This window comes from Panulirus ornatus, chromosome 48 (genome assembly GCF_036320965.1).
Source record: "Panulirus ornatus isolate Po-2019 chromosome 48, ASM3632096v1, whole genome shotgun sequence".
NCBI lineage: Eukaryota > Metazoa > Arthropoda > Malacostraca > Decapoda > Palinuridae > Panulirus > Panulirus ornatus.
Genome location: NC_092271.1, coordinates 30,556,916 through 30,575,767, shown reverse-complemented (window position 1 = coordinate 30,575,767; position 18,852 = coordinate 30,556,916). Strand labels below are relative to the sequence as shown.

The 18,852-nt window shown below is 41.3% G+C and overlaps 1 protein-coding gene across 2 annotated transcripts in view; it reads right to left on the bottom strand.

The window, feature by feature from the left end:
- Positions 1-18,852, bottom strand: part of Nedd4 (E3 ubiquitin-protein ligase Nedd4) — a 202,606-nt gene that overhangs the window by 85,166 nt on the left and 98,588 nt on the right. For both annotated transcript variants that reach the window (XM_071690428.1, XM_071690429.1), the window contains 2 exons: positions 2,009-2,179; positions 103-227 (listed from right to left, as the gene is read on the bottom strand). In XM_071690428.1, coding sequence (XP_071546529.1) covers positions 103-227; positions 2,009-2,179 — 296 coding nt within the window. The remainder of the gene's footprint in view (positions 1-102; positions 228-2,008; positions 2,180-18,852) is intronic.

Here is an 18,852-nt window from a genome sequence, read left to right as displayed (position 1 = left end):
ATTTAAGGAAAACTCACTCTAAAACAAAAACATTATGATTTTCCTTGTCCTACATATGTGTATATATAAGAATTTATGGAAAAAAGGCAGAGTTAAACTCACTGGCTTGGGCAGTCTGTTCTTAAAGAATTCATATTTCTGCTTGTAGTCTCGAGAGTAAGGTATGGCTTTTCCTGCAATAGCTGGATTGAGCAACCGCGGATCTTCCCATGTTGTTGTGCGGTTCTCTGTAAGATGCAAGAATTTATGCCTGAAATACATATCAAAACAAACAAACTTTAACATCAAGTGACACCAAACAATTAAGATAAATATAACTGAAGCAGCCTTCATGCTTAACCTCAACCTGTGGAGTGATGCACATACATCAAGCTTGCAAACTACAAAGAAGAGATTCTGGTGACATATGACACTTTATTTTACAAAATTCCTCTTTTCAAATAGCTACATTGTGTGTTGAAAATTTTAATCTTCATTCCTTAATTCACATTTCTCACTCCCATACTCATTTCTTTCCTCACACTGAAAGCATTTCTTAATTCAGACCTGTGGAACACCTCTGATAGGGGAAGCAGTGATGGTAAATTCAATGATGTAAAAAAGTCTAATAATATCCCTGGTGGCAAATTCCCAAAGAAAACCTCCAAAAGCTTGTTTACCAATGACTTCTTAGCTACGTCTCTTCCTTGTATATTAACTGACTGTTCTAAGTCTTCTATCTCATTCTTGTATCTACCCTGACGATGTGATCATTACATGAAAGTGCACTTGGGAACTTATGGTGTTTCATTTTCCTCATGGTTATCAGCATATATCAAATCATGTGAACCACTATGCCTCTTGCAATATATATACACATACATTCATACTTGCTTGCCTTTATTCACTCCTGGCACCATCCCATTCCACAGCAAACAGCATTGCCACACCCTGCATCAGTGAGGTAGCACTAGGAAACATAGAAAGGCCAAATCCATTCACATCTACTCTCTAGCTGTCATGAGTAATGCATCGAAACCACAGCTCCTTATCCACATCCAGGCTCCACAGACCTTTTCATGGTTTACCCCAGACATTTCACATGTACTGGTTCAGTCCACTTATGGCATGTCAACCCCAGTATACCACATCATTCCCATTCACTCTATTCTGTGCATGCGTTTCACCCTTCTGCATGTTCAGGCCCCAATTGCTCAAAATATTTTTTCACTCCATCCTTCCACCTCCAATTTGGTCTCCCACTTTTCCTTGTTCCCTCCACCTCTGACATATATATCCTCTTTGTCAATCTTTCCTTATTCATTCTCTCTATAAGCCCAAACCATTTCAACACACCCTCTTCTGCTCCCTCAACCACACTCTTTTTATACCACACATCTCCCATACTCTTTGTTACTTACTCAATCAAACCACCTCACACCACATAACATTTCATTTCTTGATGCTACCTCGCTAACAAGGGATATGGCAAATATGTATGAAAAAAGATATAAACACATCTTAATCATACAACCAAACACATTTACATGTCTTAACTAATATGATACAGATGTAAAGTTTGTAATTTGGAATCTAGACCTCAATGTTCATGTAATCTCATAATTGAATTTCCCCTGTGAACAGTGAACTTATCTCACTAGAAAAACACTTTTAAAAGGGATTATGTAAGATTATGTGATCTAAGTTCCTCTATGATGGCAAATATGTAGGACAATACCTTCAATGAGACCACATATAAAGCTAAACAATATACATTAACATAGATTTGATAGTAACTAACAAAACAGTACATCAACCTCAAGAAACTGGGCATCCCTAGCCTTTAGTGGCCCATGGGCTGGGAATTCCTAATGATCAGTTCCAACAAAACATTCATCCCTATACACAAATGATCCATCTTACATTACTGGGAATGGAGTTCATCGGTAAAGACAGCTACATACATAAGTTTATATAATACACAGGAAAATATAAAAGAATCATGCTTAACCTTCAAATCTGTTCTTACTATGATCTATAAAGAAAATACGGCCATCGGTATGTACACGTTGTTCCCAACCCTCAGGTAAAGGTCCCAGCTCATCCTCATGTCTCCAGTTGTTTGTATGACGCTGATTGGGAGGAGAACTTGGCATGCCAGAGCGAGGATCAATCCATGTTGTTTGCTTGTTAATGTGATCTGTGAAAGGGGGATATCACAATGGTGCAGCAGTCATAATCAAATAGTCAAACACTTATATCCATACCAGAAGATTCACCAGTTATCTCTACATCACTTAAAAATCATTGCTTCTCAAACTGAAAAACATCATTTACTACTATACCCTTTAACAAGTGTCTTCAAATCAATTGCTTATATTAGATATCTTGTACAGCAGTATTATGCCATCCATACATATGCATAACTATGAATTACTTGGCATCCTTGGCATTCTTCCAAAGACTGATACATACAAGGGATTTCGTTTTGCCCTCTCACAACAGGATAGCATCTTATCTTTTCTGAACATTTTGGCTGCTGACAATCTTCATAAGATCAAATGCAAAGCTCCATATTAGTTTATCAATCACATAACTGAAACAGGAACTGCTTGTCTGAGCTTAGAAAAAAGAATGTCTGAAAACTGTAGGTTCTTTACAATAGAGACATTCTACAGCATATCTTGAGAATAATCAGGGTTAGGACCTTCCAACTCTCAGCGTTTCCAATAAAAAGCACCAATCTTCATCACCTTTTGCTAACATATAACATTGACAAAACACACAAACATTGTAATCAAACAACAAGAACTAAACAACTGACCTCCCAACTCAGTCTTGAACTTCAACCCAACAGAAATATACCCATCAGAAACCACATCCTATAGAAAAACACAAGTCACACTCTCCTGTCTACGCTCTACACATTACGCATGAATACAAAAGTACAAATACCCTTTCAATATATCTTAAGACCTTTCATTTCCATAATGCAACTAGCAAAACAAACACACTGAGCACTGACTACTCAAATGTCCTGCACTCTGAACATGCAGATGCAGACACATCACATCACTTTGTGATCTATGGTCCTGAAAGGTGGATGTAACTGGCATCTTAACTGCTGCAAAATCCTTATAAAGACAGATGGGACCCTTAGGATAGGAGGAAGTCTGTGTATTTATGTAAGTATGCATGAATGAATATTTTTTTTTTTTTTTTGCTGCTGTCTCCCGCGTTTGCGAGGTAGCGCAAGGAAACAGACGAAAAAATGGCCCAACCCACCCCCATACACATGTATATACATACGTCCACACACGCAAATATACATACCTACACAGCTTTCCATGGTTTACCCCAGACGCTTCACATGCCCTGATTCAATCCACTGACAGCACGTCAACCCCGGTATACCACATGGATCCAATTCACTCTATTCCTTGCCCTCCTTTCACCCTCCTGCATGTTCAGGCCCCGATCACACAAAATCTTTTTCACTCCATCTTTCCACCTCCAATTTGGTCTCCCACTTCTCCTCGTTCCCTCCACCTCCGACACATATATCCTCTTGGTCAATCTTTCCTCACTCATTCTCTCCATGTGCCCAAACCATTTCAAAACACCCTCTTCTGCTCTCTCAACCACACTCTTTTTATTTCCACACATCTCGCTTACCCTTACGTTACTTACTCGATCAAACCACCTCACACCACACACTGTCCTCAAACATCTCATTTCCAGCACATCCATCCTCCTGCGCACAACTCTATCCATAGCCCACGCCTCGCAACCATACAACATTGTTGGAGCCACTATTCCTTCAAACATACCCATTTTTGCTTTCCGAGATAATGTTCTCGACTTCCACACATTCTTCAAGGCTCCCAGGATTTTCGCCCCCACCCCCACCCAATGATCCACTTCCGCTTCCATGGTTCCATCTGCTGCCAGATCCACTCCCAGATATCTAAAACACTTTACTTCCTCCAGTTTTTCTCCATTCAAACTTACCTCCCAATTGACTTGACCCTCAACCCTACTGTACTTAATTACCTTGCTCTTATTCACATTTACTCTTAACTTTCTTCTTTCACACACTTTACCAAACTCAGTCACCAGCTTCTGCAGTTTCTCACATGAATCAGCCACCAGCGCTGTATCATCAGCGAACAACAACAACTGACTCACTTCCCAAGCTCTCTCATCCCCAACAGACTTCATACTTGCCCCTCTTTCCAAAACTCTTGCATTTACCTCCCTAACAACCCCATCCATAAACAAATTAAACAACCATGGAGACATCACACACCCCTGCCGCAAACCTACATTCACTGAGAACCAATCACTTTCCTCTCTTCCTACACGTACACATGCCTTACATCCTCGATAAAAACTTTTCACTGCTTCTAACAACTTGCCTCCCACACCATATATTCTTAATACCTTCCACAGAGCATCTATATCAACTGTATCATATGCCTTCTCCAGATCCATAAATGCTACATACAAATCCATTTGCTTTTCTAAGTATTTCTCACATACATTCTTCAAAGCAAACACCTGATCCACACATCCTCAACCACTTCTGAAACCACACTGCTCTTCCCCAATCTGATGCTCTGTACATGCCTTCACCCTCTCAATCAATACCCTCCCATATAATTTACCAGGAATACTCAACAAACTTATACCTCTGTAATTTGAGCACTCACTCTTATCCCCTTTGCCTTTGTACAATGGCACTATGCACGCATTCCACCAATCCTCAGGCACCTCACCATGAATCATACATACATTAAATAACCTTACCAACCAGTCAATAATACAGTCACCCCCTTTTTTAATAAATTCCACTGCAATACCATCCAAACCTGCTGCCTTGCCGGCTTTCATCTTTCACAAAGCTTTTACTACCTCTTCTCTGTTTACCAAATCATTTTCCCTAACCCTCTCACTTTGCACACCACCTCAACCAAAACACCCTATATCTGCCACTCTATCATCAAACACATTCAACAAACCTTCAAAATACTCACTCCATCTCCTCACATCACCACTACTTGTTATCACCTCCCCATTTGCGCCCTTCACTGAAGTTCCCATTTGCTCCCTTGTCTTACGAACTTTATTTACCTCCTTCCAGAACATCTTTTTATTCTCCCTAAAATTTAATGATACTCTCTCACCCCAACTCTCATTTGCCCTCTTTTTCACCTCTTGCACCTTTCTCTTGACCTCCTGTCTCTTTCTTTTATACATCTCCCACTCAATTGCATTTTTTCCCTGCAAAAATCGTCCAAATGCCTCTCTCTTCTCTTTCACTAATAATCTTACTTCTTCATCCCACCACTCACTACCCTTTCTAATCAACCCACCTCCCACTCTTCTCATGCCACAAGCATCTTTTGCACAAGCCATCACTGATTCCCTAAATACATCCCATTCCTCCCCCACTCCCCTTACTTCCATTGTTCTCACCTTTTTCCATTCTGTGCTCAGTCTCTCCTGGTACTTCCTCACACAAGTCTCCTTCCCAAGCTCACTTACTCTCACCACCCTCTTCATCCCAACATTCACTCTTCTTTTCTGAAAACCCATACAAATCTTCACCTTAGCCTCCACAAGATAATGATCAGACATCCCTCCAGTTGCACCTCTCAGCACATTAACATCAAAAAGTCTCTCTTTTGCGCGCCTGTCAATTAACACGTAATCCAATAACGCTCTCTGGCCATCTCTCCTACTTACATACGTATACTTACGTATATCTCGCTTTTTAAACCAGGTATTCCCAATCACCAGTCCTTTTTCAGCACATAAATCTACAAGCTCTTCACCATTTCCATTTACAACACTGAACACCCCAAGTATACCAATTATTCCCTCAACTGCCACATTACTCACCTTTGCATTCAAATCACCCATCACTATAACCCAGTCTCGTGCATCAAAACCACTAACACACTCATTCAGCTGCTCCCAAAACACTTGCCTCTCATGATCTTTCTTCTCATGCCCAGGTGCATATGCACCAATAATCACCCATCTCTCTCCATCAACTTTCAGTTTTACCCATATTAATCGAGAATTTACTTTCTTACATTCTATCACATACTCCAACAACTCCTGTTTCAGGAGTACTGCTACTCCTTCCCTTGCTCTTGTCCTCTCACTAACCCCTGACTTTACTCCCAAGACATTCCCAAACCACTCTTCCCCTTTACCCTTGAGCTTCGTTTCACTCAGAGCCAAAACATCCAGGTTCCTTTCCTCAAACATACTACCTATCTCTCCTTTTTTCACATCTTGGTTACATCCACAAACATTTAGACACCCCAGTCTGAGCCTTCGAGGAGGATGAGCACTCCCCGCGTGACTCCTTCTTCTGTTTCCCATTTCAGAAAGTTAAAAAAATACAAGGAGGGGAGGATTTCTGGCCCCCCGCTCCCGTCCCCTCTAGTCGCCTTCTACGACACGCGAGGAATGCGTGGGAAGTATTCTTTCACCCCTATCCCCAGGGATAATATACATATATATACATATATGCATACATACACATACATATGCAGATATACACACACACACACATATACATATATATACATATGAAAAATGTAAGATATATACATATATATATATATATATATATATATATATATATATATTTTTTTTTTTTTTTTTTTTTCATACTATTCGCTATTTCCCGCGATAGCGAGGTAGCGTTAAGAACAGAGGACTGGGCCTTTGAGGGAATATCCTCACCTGGACCTCTTCTCTGTTCCTTCTTTTGGAAAAAAAAAAAAAAAAAAAAAAAAAAAAAAAAAAAAAAAAAAACCGAGAGGGGAGGATTTCCAGCCCCCCGCTCCCTTCCCTTTTAGTCGCCTTCTACGACACGCAGGGAATACGTGGGAAGTATTCTTTCTCCCCTATCCCCAGGGAATATATATATATATATATATATATATATATATATATATATATATATATATTTTTTTTTTTTTTGCTTTGTCGCTGTCTCCCGCGTTTGCGAGGTAGCGCAAGGAAACAGACGAAAGAAATGGCCCAACCCACCCCCATACACATGTATATACATACGTCCACACACGCAAATATACATACCTACACAGCTTTCCATGGTTTACCCCAGACGCTTCACATGCCTTGATTCAATCCACTGACAGCACGTCAACCCCGGTATACCACATCGCTCCAATTCACTCTATTCCTTGCCCTCCTTTCACCCTCCTGCATGTTCAGGCCCCGATCACACAAAATCTTTTTCACTCCATCTTTCCACCTCCAATTTGGTCTCCCTCTTCTCCTCGTTCCCTCCACCTCCGACACATATATCCTCTTGGTCAATCTTTCCTCACTCATTCTCTCCATGTGCCCAAACCATTTCAAAACACCCTCTTCTGCTCTCTCAACCACGCTCTTTTTATTTCCACACATCTCTCTTACCCTTACGTTACTTACTCGATCAAACCACCTCACACCACATATTGTCCTCAAACATCTCATTTCCAGCACATCCATCCTCCTGCGCACAACTCTATCCATAGCCCACGCCTCGCAACCATACAACATTGTTGGAACCGCTATTCCTTCAAACATACCCATTTTTGCTTTCCGAGATAATGTTCTCGACTTCTACACATTCTTCAAGGCTCCCAGAATTTTCGCCCCCTCCCCCACCCTATGATCCACTTCCGCTTCCATGGTTCCATACGCTGCCAGATCCACTCCCAGATATCTAAAACACTTCACTTCCTCCAGTTATTCTCCATTCAAACTCACCTCCCAATTGACTTGACCCTCAACCCTACTGTACCTAATAACCTTGCTCTTATTCACATTTACTCTTAACTTTCTTCTTTCACACACTTTACCAAACTCAGTCACCAGCTTCTGCAGTTTCTCACATGAATCAGCCACCAGCGCTGTATCATCAGCGAACAACATATATATACATATATATACATATGAAAAATGTAAGAAATGTATATATATTATCCCTGGGGATAGGGGATTAAGAATACTTCCCACGTATTCCCTGCAAGTCGTAGAAGGCAACTAAAAGGGGAGGGAGCGGGGAGGTGGAAATCTTCCCCCTCTGTTTTTTTTTTTTTTTCCAAAAGAAGGAACAGAGATGGCCAGGTGAGGATATTCCAAAAAAGGCCCAGTCCTCTCTTCTTAACGCTACCTCGCTAACGCGGGAAATGGCGAATAGTTTAAAAGAAAAAAGAAAGATATATATATATATATATATATATATATTTTTTTTCTTTTCTTTTAAACTATTCGCCATTTCCCGCGTTAGCGAGGTAGCATTAAGAACAGAGGACTGGGCCTTTGAGGGAATACCCTCACCTGGCCCAATTCTCTGTTCCTTCTTTTGGAAAATTAAAAAAAAAAAAATGAGAGGGGAGGATTTCCAGCCCCCCGCTCCCTCCCCTTTTAGTCGCCTTCTACGACACGCAGGGAATACGTGGGAAGTATTCTTAATCCCCTATCCCCAGGGATATATATATATATATATATATATATATATATATATATAAGCTCTTTGAAAGTTGTTCAGTTGTTGTCTTAAGAATGATTCTAATGAGCCCATAGCTACATATGAGCTTCGAAGATGTTCCTTGCGATTTACAACACTTGAGATGGGGGAATATTACTGAGTGATGATCATAGCTGAGAAAAGCACAGTTATAATGTACTTGTGTAATAACATCTGTAATGTAAACATGCCTTCCTTAATACGGGGAAAGTACTCGTTGTCCTTTTCTTTTTTTTCAAAGGAGGAAAATGAGATTCATTTTGATTTCACTCAAGTTCAAATTTACCAGTACCTTCTTGTTTACCAAGGGGAAAAACGCCTTTGTAAATCATCTCTTGCATAAACATCCATTCCTTACAACGGAAAAAAAAAATAGCATTTATTGTCCTTGTTTTCTCAAGTATAGAATATGGAACACAAAACTCTTATCATTCCATCATAGTTGAAATTTACCAGTGACTTTACTCAATGATCACCTTAAGGGACTACTTATTCTCAGAAAGTCGAGAATTAGATAGAATCACATCATAGGAAAGTTGGGCTATAGAATATAGCAGCACTGAGAGGAACATGTTACAGTCTTATGCTTTTGGGTGCCAGTCCCCACAAAAGACCTCAGTAGCAAGTTACCGGCGCAAGCTAGCTGGTTTAGACCAAGGTTCTTTACTTCTTACTGAAAATCACGTACTTGTCTAGTTTCGTCTCCCCTGTAAGACCGTTTTCTAGTCACTAAAAAAGGATTTTTTTCTGTCTTATTTTCATATCCTAAATAAGATTGTCCAATCACCTTTTTTTTTTTTTTCGTCTGTACATACTGTGTTGCTCAGGTCCTGCGCTCGACTGGACAGCAATTGCAAAATAGGCGGACCTACTAACATGGTCCTGAAACACTGCCAAATCTCTGGTAATCCTTGCGCTTCCCTCCCTCCTCGACACTGTCGAACTGCAGGAAGATCACGATGTAGGTGCCGGCCACGCTCACCATATTCAGCAGGTTGGATCGCGACAGCGTGTACATTCCCCCAGCTGTAATGGTCAGCGGCTCCTCGCTCAGCTTCGCCAACATCCGGACCATCTGATGGTGGTGGAGGTGGCGGTGGTGAGGGCAGTGGCAGTAGTGAAAGCGCCGTTGGTGCATATGAGTGTAGCTCAAGAGAACCTGGTTAGCTTCGTTCTCCCTGATGATCCTCCCCATGGCTTGACCCTCAGCATTTATGATATCGGCGACGTATCCTTGCATTAGGATGAGGACCAGAGCGAAGATGGTAGACAGGCAGCTCACTACCTGCATTAGCGAATATATATCGTGCTCTGCCAGGATATATATATATATATATATATATATATATATATATATATATAGTTTAAAAGAAAAAAGAAAGATATATATATATATATATATATATATATATATATATATATATATATATATATATATATATATATATATATATATCATCCCTGGGGATAGGGGAGAAAGAATACTTCCCACGTATTCCCTGCGTGTCGTAGAAGGCGACTAAAAGGGGAGGGAGCGGGGGGCTGGAAATCCTCCCCTCTCATTTTTTTTTGATTTTCCAAAAGAAGGAACAGAGAACGAGGCCAGGTGAGGACATTCCCTCAGAGGCTCAGTCATCTGTTCTTAACGCTACCTTGCTAACGCGGGAAATGGCGAATAGTATGAAAGAAAAATATATATATATATATATATATATATATATATATATATATATATATATATATATATATATATATATATATACATATATATATGTATATACATTTTTTATTTTGCTTTGTCGCTGTCTCCCGCGTTTGCGAGGTAGCACAAGGAAACAGACGAAAGAAATGGCCCAACCCACCCCCATACACATGTATATACATACACGTCCACACACGCAAATATACATACCTATACATCTCAATGTACACATATATATACACACACAGACACATACATATATACCCATGCACACAATTCACACTGTCTGCCTTTATTCATTCCCATCGCCACCTCACCACACATGGAATACCATCCCCCTTCCCCCTCATGTGTGCGAGATAGCGCTAGCAAAAGACAACAAAGGCCCTATTCGTTCACACTCAGTCTCTAGCTGTCATGCAATAATGCCCGAAACCACAGCTCGGCATATATAAATACATCTATTTATTTTGCTTTTTCGCTGTCTCCTGCGTTAGTGAGGTAGCATAACAAAACAGATGAAAGAATGGCCCAACCCACCCACATACACATGTATATACATACATGTCCACACACAGCACATACATATACCTATACATCTCAATGTATACATATATATACACACAAAGACATATACATATATACACATGTACGTAATTGACACCGACTGACTTTATTCATTCCCATCACCACCTGGCCACACATGGAATAACAACACCCTCCCCCCTCATGTGTGCGAGGTAGCGTTAGGAAAAGACAACAAAGGCCACATTCATTCACACTCAGTCTCTAGCTGTCATGTAATAATGCACTGAAACCACAGCTCCCTTTCCACATCCAGGCCCCACAACACTTTCCATGGTTTACCCCAGACGCTTCACATGCCCTGGTTCCATCCATTGACAGCACGTCGACCCCGGTATACCACATCATTCCAATTCACTCTATTCCTTGCCCGCCTTTCACCCTCCTGCATGTTCAGGCCCCAATCACTCAAAATCTTTTTCACTCCATCTTTCCACCTCCAATTTGGTCTCCCACTTCTCCTCGTTCCCTCCCTGACACATATATTCTCTTGGTCAATCTTTCCTCACTCATTCTCTCCATGTGACCAAACCATTTCAAAACACCCTCTTCTGCTCTCTCAAACAAACTCTTTTTATTTCCACACATCTCTCTTACCCTTACATTACTTACTCGATCAAACCACCTCACACCACATATTGTCCTCAAACATCTCATTTACAGCACATCCACCCTCCTCCGCACAACTCTATCCATAGCCCACACCTCGCAGCCATACAACATTGTTGGAACCACTATTCCTTCAAACATACCCATTTTTGCTTTCCGAGATAGTGTTCTCAACTTGCACATACTCTTCAAGGCTGCTAGAATTTTCGCCCCCTCCCCCACCCTATGATTCACGTCCACTTCCATGGTTCCATCCATTGCCAGATCCACTCCCAGACATCTAAAAAACTTTACTTCCTCCAGTTTTTCTCCATTCAAACTTACCTCCCAATTGACTTGACCCTCAACCCTACTGTACCTAATAACCTTGCTCTTATTCACATTTACTCTGAAATTCTTTCTTTCACATACTTTACCAAACTCAGTCACCAGCTTGTGCAGTTTCTAACGTGAATCAGCCACCAGCGCTGTATCATCAGCGAACAACAACTGACTCACTTCCCAAGCTTTCTCATCCACAACAGACTGCATACTTGCCCCTCTTTCCAAAACTCTTGCATTCACCTCCCTAACAACCCCATCCATAAACAAATTAAACACCCATGGAGACATCAAACACCCCTGCTGCAAACCTACATTCACTGAGAACCAATCACTTTCCTCTCTTCCTACACGTACACATGCCTTACATCCTCGAGAAAAACTTTTCACTGCTTCTAACAACTTATATTCTTAATACCTTCCACAGAGCATCTCTATCAACTCTATCATATGCCTTCTCCAGATCCATAAATGCTACATACAAATCCATTTGCTTTTCTAAGTATTTCTCACATACATTCTTCAGAGCAAACACCTGATCCACACATCCTCTACCACTTCTGAAACCACATTGCTCTTCCCCAATCTGATGCTCTGTACATGCCTTCACCCTCTCAATCAATACCCTACCATATAATTTATAAGGAATACTCAACAAAATTATACCTCAGTAATTTGAGCACTCACTTTTATCCCCTTTGCCTTTGTACAATGGCACTATGCAAGCATTTTGCCAATCCTCAGGCACCTAACCATGAGTAATACATACATTAAATAACCTTACCAACCTGTCAACTATACAGTCACCCCCTTTTTTAATAAATTCTACTGCAATACCATCCAAACCTGCTGCCTTGCCAGCTTTCATCTACCGTAAAGCTTTTACTACCTCTTCTCTGTTTACCAAATCATTTTCCCTAACCCTCTCACTATGCACACCACCTTGACCAAAACACCCTATATCTGCCACTCTATCATCAAACACATTCAACAAACCTTCAAAATACTCACTCCATCTCCTCACATTACCACTACTTTTTATCACCTCCCCATTAGCCGCCTTCACTGAAGTTCCCATTTGTTCCCTTGTCTTACACATTTCATTTACCTCCTTCCAAAACATCTTTTTATTATCCCTAAAATTTAATGATACTCTCTCACCCCAACTCTCATTTGTCCTCTCTTTCACCTCTTGCACCTTTCTCTTGACCTCCTGCCTCTTTCTTTTATACATCTCCCACTCATTTGCATTATTTCCCTGCAAAAATTGTCCAAAAGCCTCTCTCTTCTCTTTCACTAATAATCTTACTTCTTCATCCCACCACACACTACCCTTTCTAATCTGCCCACCTCCCACCCTTCTCATGCCACAAGCATCTTTTGCGCAAGCCATCACTGCTTCCCTAAATACACTCCCCTTACCTCCTTTGTTCTCACCTTTTTCCATTCTGTACTCTGTCTCTCCTGGTACTTGCTCACACAAGTCTCCTTCCCAAGCTCACTTACTCTCACCACTCTTTTCACCCCAACATTCTCTCTTCTTTAACTGAAAACCTCTACAAATCTTCACCTTCGCCTCCACAAGATAATGACAAGACATCCCTCCAGTTACACCTCTCAGCACATTAACATCCAAAAGTCTCTCTTTTGCACACCTATCAATTAACATGTAATCCAATAATGATCTCTGGCCATCTCTCCTACTTACATATGTATACTTATGTATATCTCTCTTTTTAAACCAGGTATTCCCAATCACCAGTCCTTTTTCAGCACATAAATCTACAAGCTCCTCACCATCTCCATCTACAACACTGAACACCCCATGTCCATGCATTATTCCCTCAACTACCATATTACTTACCTTTGCATTCAAATCACCCATCACTATAACCCACTCTTGTGCATCAAAACTACTAACACACTCATTCAGCTGCTCCCAAAACACTTGCCTCTTATAATCTTTCTTCTCATGCCCAGGTGCATATGCACCAATAATCACCCATCTCTCTCCATCAACTTTCAGTTTTACCCATATCAATCTAGAGTTTACTCTCTTACACTCTATCACATACTCTATCACATACTCTCACCACTCCTGTTTCAGGAGTAGTGCTACTCCTTCCCTTGCTCTTGTCCTCTCACTAACCCCTGACTTTACTCCCAAGACATTCCCAAACCACACTTCCCCTTTACCACTGAGCTTCGTTTCATTCAGAGCCAAAACATCAAGGTTCCTTTCCTCAAACATACTACCTATCTCTCCTTTTTTCTCATCTTGGTTACATCCACACACATTTAGACATCCCAATCTGAGCCTTCAAGGAGGATGAGCACTCCCCGCGTGACTCCTTCTTCTGTTTCCCCTTTTAGAAATCTGAAATACAAGAAGGGAAGGATTTCCAGCCCCCCACTCCCGTCCTTTTCAGTCGCCTTCTACGACACATGAGGAATGCATGGGAAGGATTCTTTCTCCCCTATCTACAGGGATATACATATATTTTTTTTTCTTTTACTTTGTCGCTGTCTCCCGCGTTAGCAAGGTAATGCAAGGAAACAGATGAAAGAATGGCCCAACCCAACCACATACATATGTATATACATACACGTCCACAACTGCAAATATACATACCTATACATCTCAATGTATACATGTATATATACACACACATACATATACACACACGTACATAATTCATACTGTCTGCCGTCATTCATTCCCATCGCCAGCCCGCCACACATGAAATAACAACCCCCTCCCCCCACATGTACACAAGGTAACGCCAGCAAAAGACAACAAAGGCCACATTCGTTCACACTCAGGCTATAGATGTCGTATATAATGCACTGAAACCACAGCTCACTTTCCACATCCAGGCCTCACAGAACTTTCCATGGTTTACAAAAGATGCTTCACATGCCCTGGTTCAATCCACTGACCATCGACCCCGGGATACCACATCGTTCCAATTCACTCTATTCCTTGCACGCCTTTCACCCTCCTGCATGTTCTGGCCCCGATCACTCAAATTCTTTTTTGCTCCATCTTTCCATCTCAAATTTGGTCTCCCACTTCTCCACGTTCCCTCCACCTTTGACACATATATCCTCTTGGTCAATCTTTCCTCACTCATTCTCTCCATGTGACCAAACCACTCCAAAACACCCTTTTCTGCTCTCTCAACCACGCTCTACATCTCTCTTACCCTATTATTACTTACTTGATCAAACCACCTCACACCACATATTGTCCTCAAACATCTCATTTACAGCACATCCACCCTCCTCCGCACAACTCTATCTATAGCCCATGCCTCGCAACCATATAACATTGTTGGAACTACTATTCCTTCAAACATAACCATTTTTGCTTTCCGAGATAGGGTTCTCGACTTCCACACATTTTTCAACGCTCCGAGAACTTTTGCCCCCTCCCCCACCCTATGATTTACTTCCACTTCCATGGTTCCATCTGCTGCCAAATCCACTCCCAGATATCTAAAACACTTTACTTCCTCCAGTTTTTCTCCATTCAAACTTACCTCCAAATTGAATTGTCCCTCAACCCTACTGTACCTAATAACCTTGCTCTTATTCACATTTACTCTCAACTTTCTTCTTTCACACACTTTACCAAACTCAGTCACCAGCTTCTGCAGTTTCTCACACGAATCAGCCACCAGCGCTGTATCATCAGTGAACAACAACTGACTGACTTCCCAAGCTCTCTCATCCACAACAGACTTCATACTTGCCCCTCTTTCCAAAACTCTTGCATTCACCTCCCTAACAACCCCATCCATAAACAAATTAAACAACCATGGAGACATCACACACCCCTGCCACAAACCTACATTCACTAAACCAATCACTTTTTTTTCCCCTTTTTTTTCCCAAAACGGACACATGCCTTACTCCTCCGGAAAAAAATTTTCACCCTTTTAAAACCCCCCAACCCCTTTTATTCTTAATACCTTTCCAAAAGAACTTTTTCTATCAACTCTACATATGCCTTTTTCCAGTCCAAAATGCTACCCAAAAAAATCCCTTTCTTTTTTAATTTTTCTCACATACATTCTTAAAACAAACACCTGACCACACATCCTCTAAACCACTTCTGAAACCACATTTCCTTCCCCAATCTTTGCTCTGTACATTCCCTTTACCCTCTCAAACAATACCCTACCCTTTTAAATTTAAAAGGGAAACCAACAAAAACCCCTTTTAATACATCCCCTTTTTTTGAAAACAAATGCAAACATTTTGCCCAAACCCCCAGGGACCAAACCAGGGGTAAAACAATTTCATTAAATAACCTTTCCAACCTTTTAACATACATCAAACCCCCCCCTTTAAAATTTAAACTCTGCAAACCATCCAACCCTGCCCCTTTCCCCTTTCAACTTAACCAAACTTTTAAAATCCCCCTTTTTTTAACCCAAAACAATTTTCCCCAACCCTCTCACTTTGCACACCACCTTGACCAAAACAACCCCATATCTGCCCTCCCATCTCAAACACATTCAAAAAACCTTTAAAATACTCACTCCCCCTCTTTCCTTTTCCCTTAAACCCCTACTTTTTACACCTCCCCATTTTTCCCCCACTAAAAATTTCCCCTTTTTCCCTTTCTTACACATTTTTTTACCCCTTCCAAAAAACTTTTTTTTATCCCCCAAAATTTTAAAGAAACCCTCACCCCCAAATCTCATTTTTCCTCTTTTTCACCTCTTGCACCTTTCTCTTGACCTCCTGCCTCTTTCTTTTATACATCTCCCACTCATTTGCATTATTTCCCTGCAAAAATTGTCCAAAAGCCTCTCTCTTCTCTTTCACTAATAATCTTACTTCTTCATCCCACCACACACTACCCTTTCTAATCTGCCCACCTCCCACCCTTCTCATGCCACAAGCATCTTTTGCGCAAGCCATCACTGCTTCCCTAAATACACTCCCCTTACCTCCTTTGTTCTCACCTTTTTCCATTCTGTACTCTGTCTCTCCTGGTACTTGCTCACACAAGTCTCCTTCCCAAGCTCACTTACTCTCACCACTCTTTTCACCCCAACATTCTCTCTTCTTTAACTGAAAACCTCTACAAATCTTCACCTTCGCCTCCACAAGATAATGACAAGACATCCCTCCAGTTACACCTCTCAGCACATTAACATCCAAAAGTCTCTCTTTTGCACACCTATCAATTAACATGTAATCCAATAATGATCTCTGGCCATCTCTCCTACTTACATATGTATACTTATGTATATCTCTCTTTTTAAACCAGGTATTCCCAATCACCAGTCCTTTTTCAGCACATAAATCTACAAGCTCCTCACCATCTCCATCTACAACACTGAACACCCCATGTCCATGCATTATTCCCTCAACTACCATATTACTTACCTTTGCATTCAAATCACCCATCACTATAACCCACTCTTGTGCATCAAAACTACTAACACACTCATTCAGCTGCTCCCAAAACACTTGCCTCTTATAATCTTTCTTCTCATGCCCAGGTGCATATGCACCAATAATCACCCATCTCTCTCCATCAACTTTCAGTTTTACCCATATCAATCTAGAGTTTACTCTCTTACACTCTATCACATACTCTATCACATACTCTCACCACTCCTGTTTCAGGAGTAGTGCTACTCCTTCCCTTGCTCTTGTCCTCTCACTAACCCCTGACTTTACTCCCAAGACATTCCCAAACCACACTTCCCCTTTACCACTGAGCTTCGTTTCATTCAGAGCCAAAACATCAAGGTTCCTTTCCTCAAACATACTACCTATCTCTCCTTTTTTCTCATCTTGGTTACATCCACACACATTTAGACATCCCAATCTGAGCCTTCAAGGAGGATGAGCACTCCCCGCGTGACTCCTTCTTCTGTTTCCCCTTTTAGAAATCTGAAATACAAGAAGGGAAGGATTTCCAGCCCCCCACTCCCGTCCTTTTCAGTCGCCTTCTACGACACATGAGGAATGCATGGGAAGGATTCTTTCTCCCCTATCTACAGGGATATACATATATTTTTTTTTCTTTTACTTTGTCGCTGTCTCCCGCGTTAGCAAGGTAATGCAAGGAAACAGATGAAAGAATGGCCCAACCCAACCACATACATATGTATATACATACACGTCCACAACTGCAAATATACATACCTATACATCTCAATGTATACATGTATATATACACACACATACATATACACACACGTACATAATTCATACTGTCTGCCGTCATTCATTCCCATCGCCAGCCCGCCACACATGAAATAACAACCCCCTCCCCCACATGTACACAAGGTAACGCCAGCAAAAGACAACAAAGGCCACATTCGTTCACACTCAGGCTATAGATGTCGTATATAATGCACTGAAACCACAGCTCACTTTCCACATCCAGGCCTCACAGAACTTTCCATGGTTTACAAAAGATGCTTCACATGCCCTGGTTCAATCCACTGACCATCGACCCCGGGATACCACATCGTTCCAATTCACTCTATTCCTTGCACGCCTTTCACCCTCCTGCATGTTCTGGCCCCGATCACTCAAATTCTTTTTTGCTCCATCTTTCCATCTCAAATTTGGTCTCCCACTTCTCCACGTTCCCTCCACCTTTGACACATATATCCTCTTGGTCAATCTTTCCTCACTCATTCTCTCCATGTGACCAAACCACTCCAAAACACCCTTTTCTGCTCTCTCAACCACGCTCTACATCTCTCTTACCCTATTATTACTTACTTGATCAAACCACCTCACACCACATATTGTCCTCAAACATCTCATTTACAGCACATCCACCCTCCTCCGCACAACTCTATCTATAGCCCATGCCTCGCAACCATATAACATTGTTGGAACTACTATTCCTTCAAACATAACCATTTTTGCTTTCCGAGATAGGGTTCTCGACTTCCACACATTTTTCAACGCTCCGAGAACTTTTGCCCCCTCCCCCACCCTATGATTTACTTCCACTTCCATGGTTCCATCTGCTGCCAAATCCACTCCCAGATATCTAAAACACTTTACTTCCTCCAGTTTTTCTCCATTCAAACTTACCTCCAAATTGAATTGT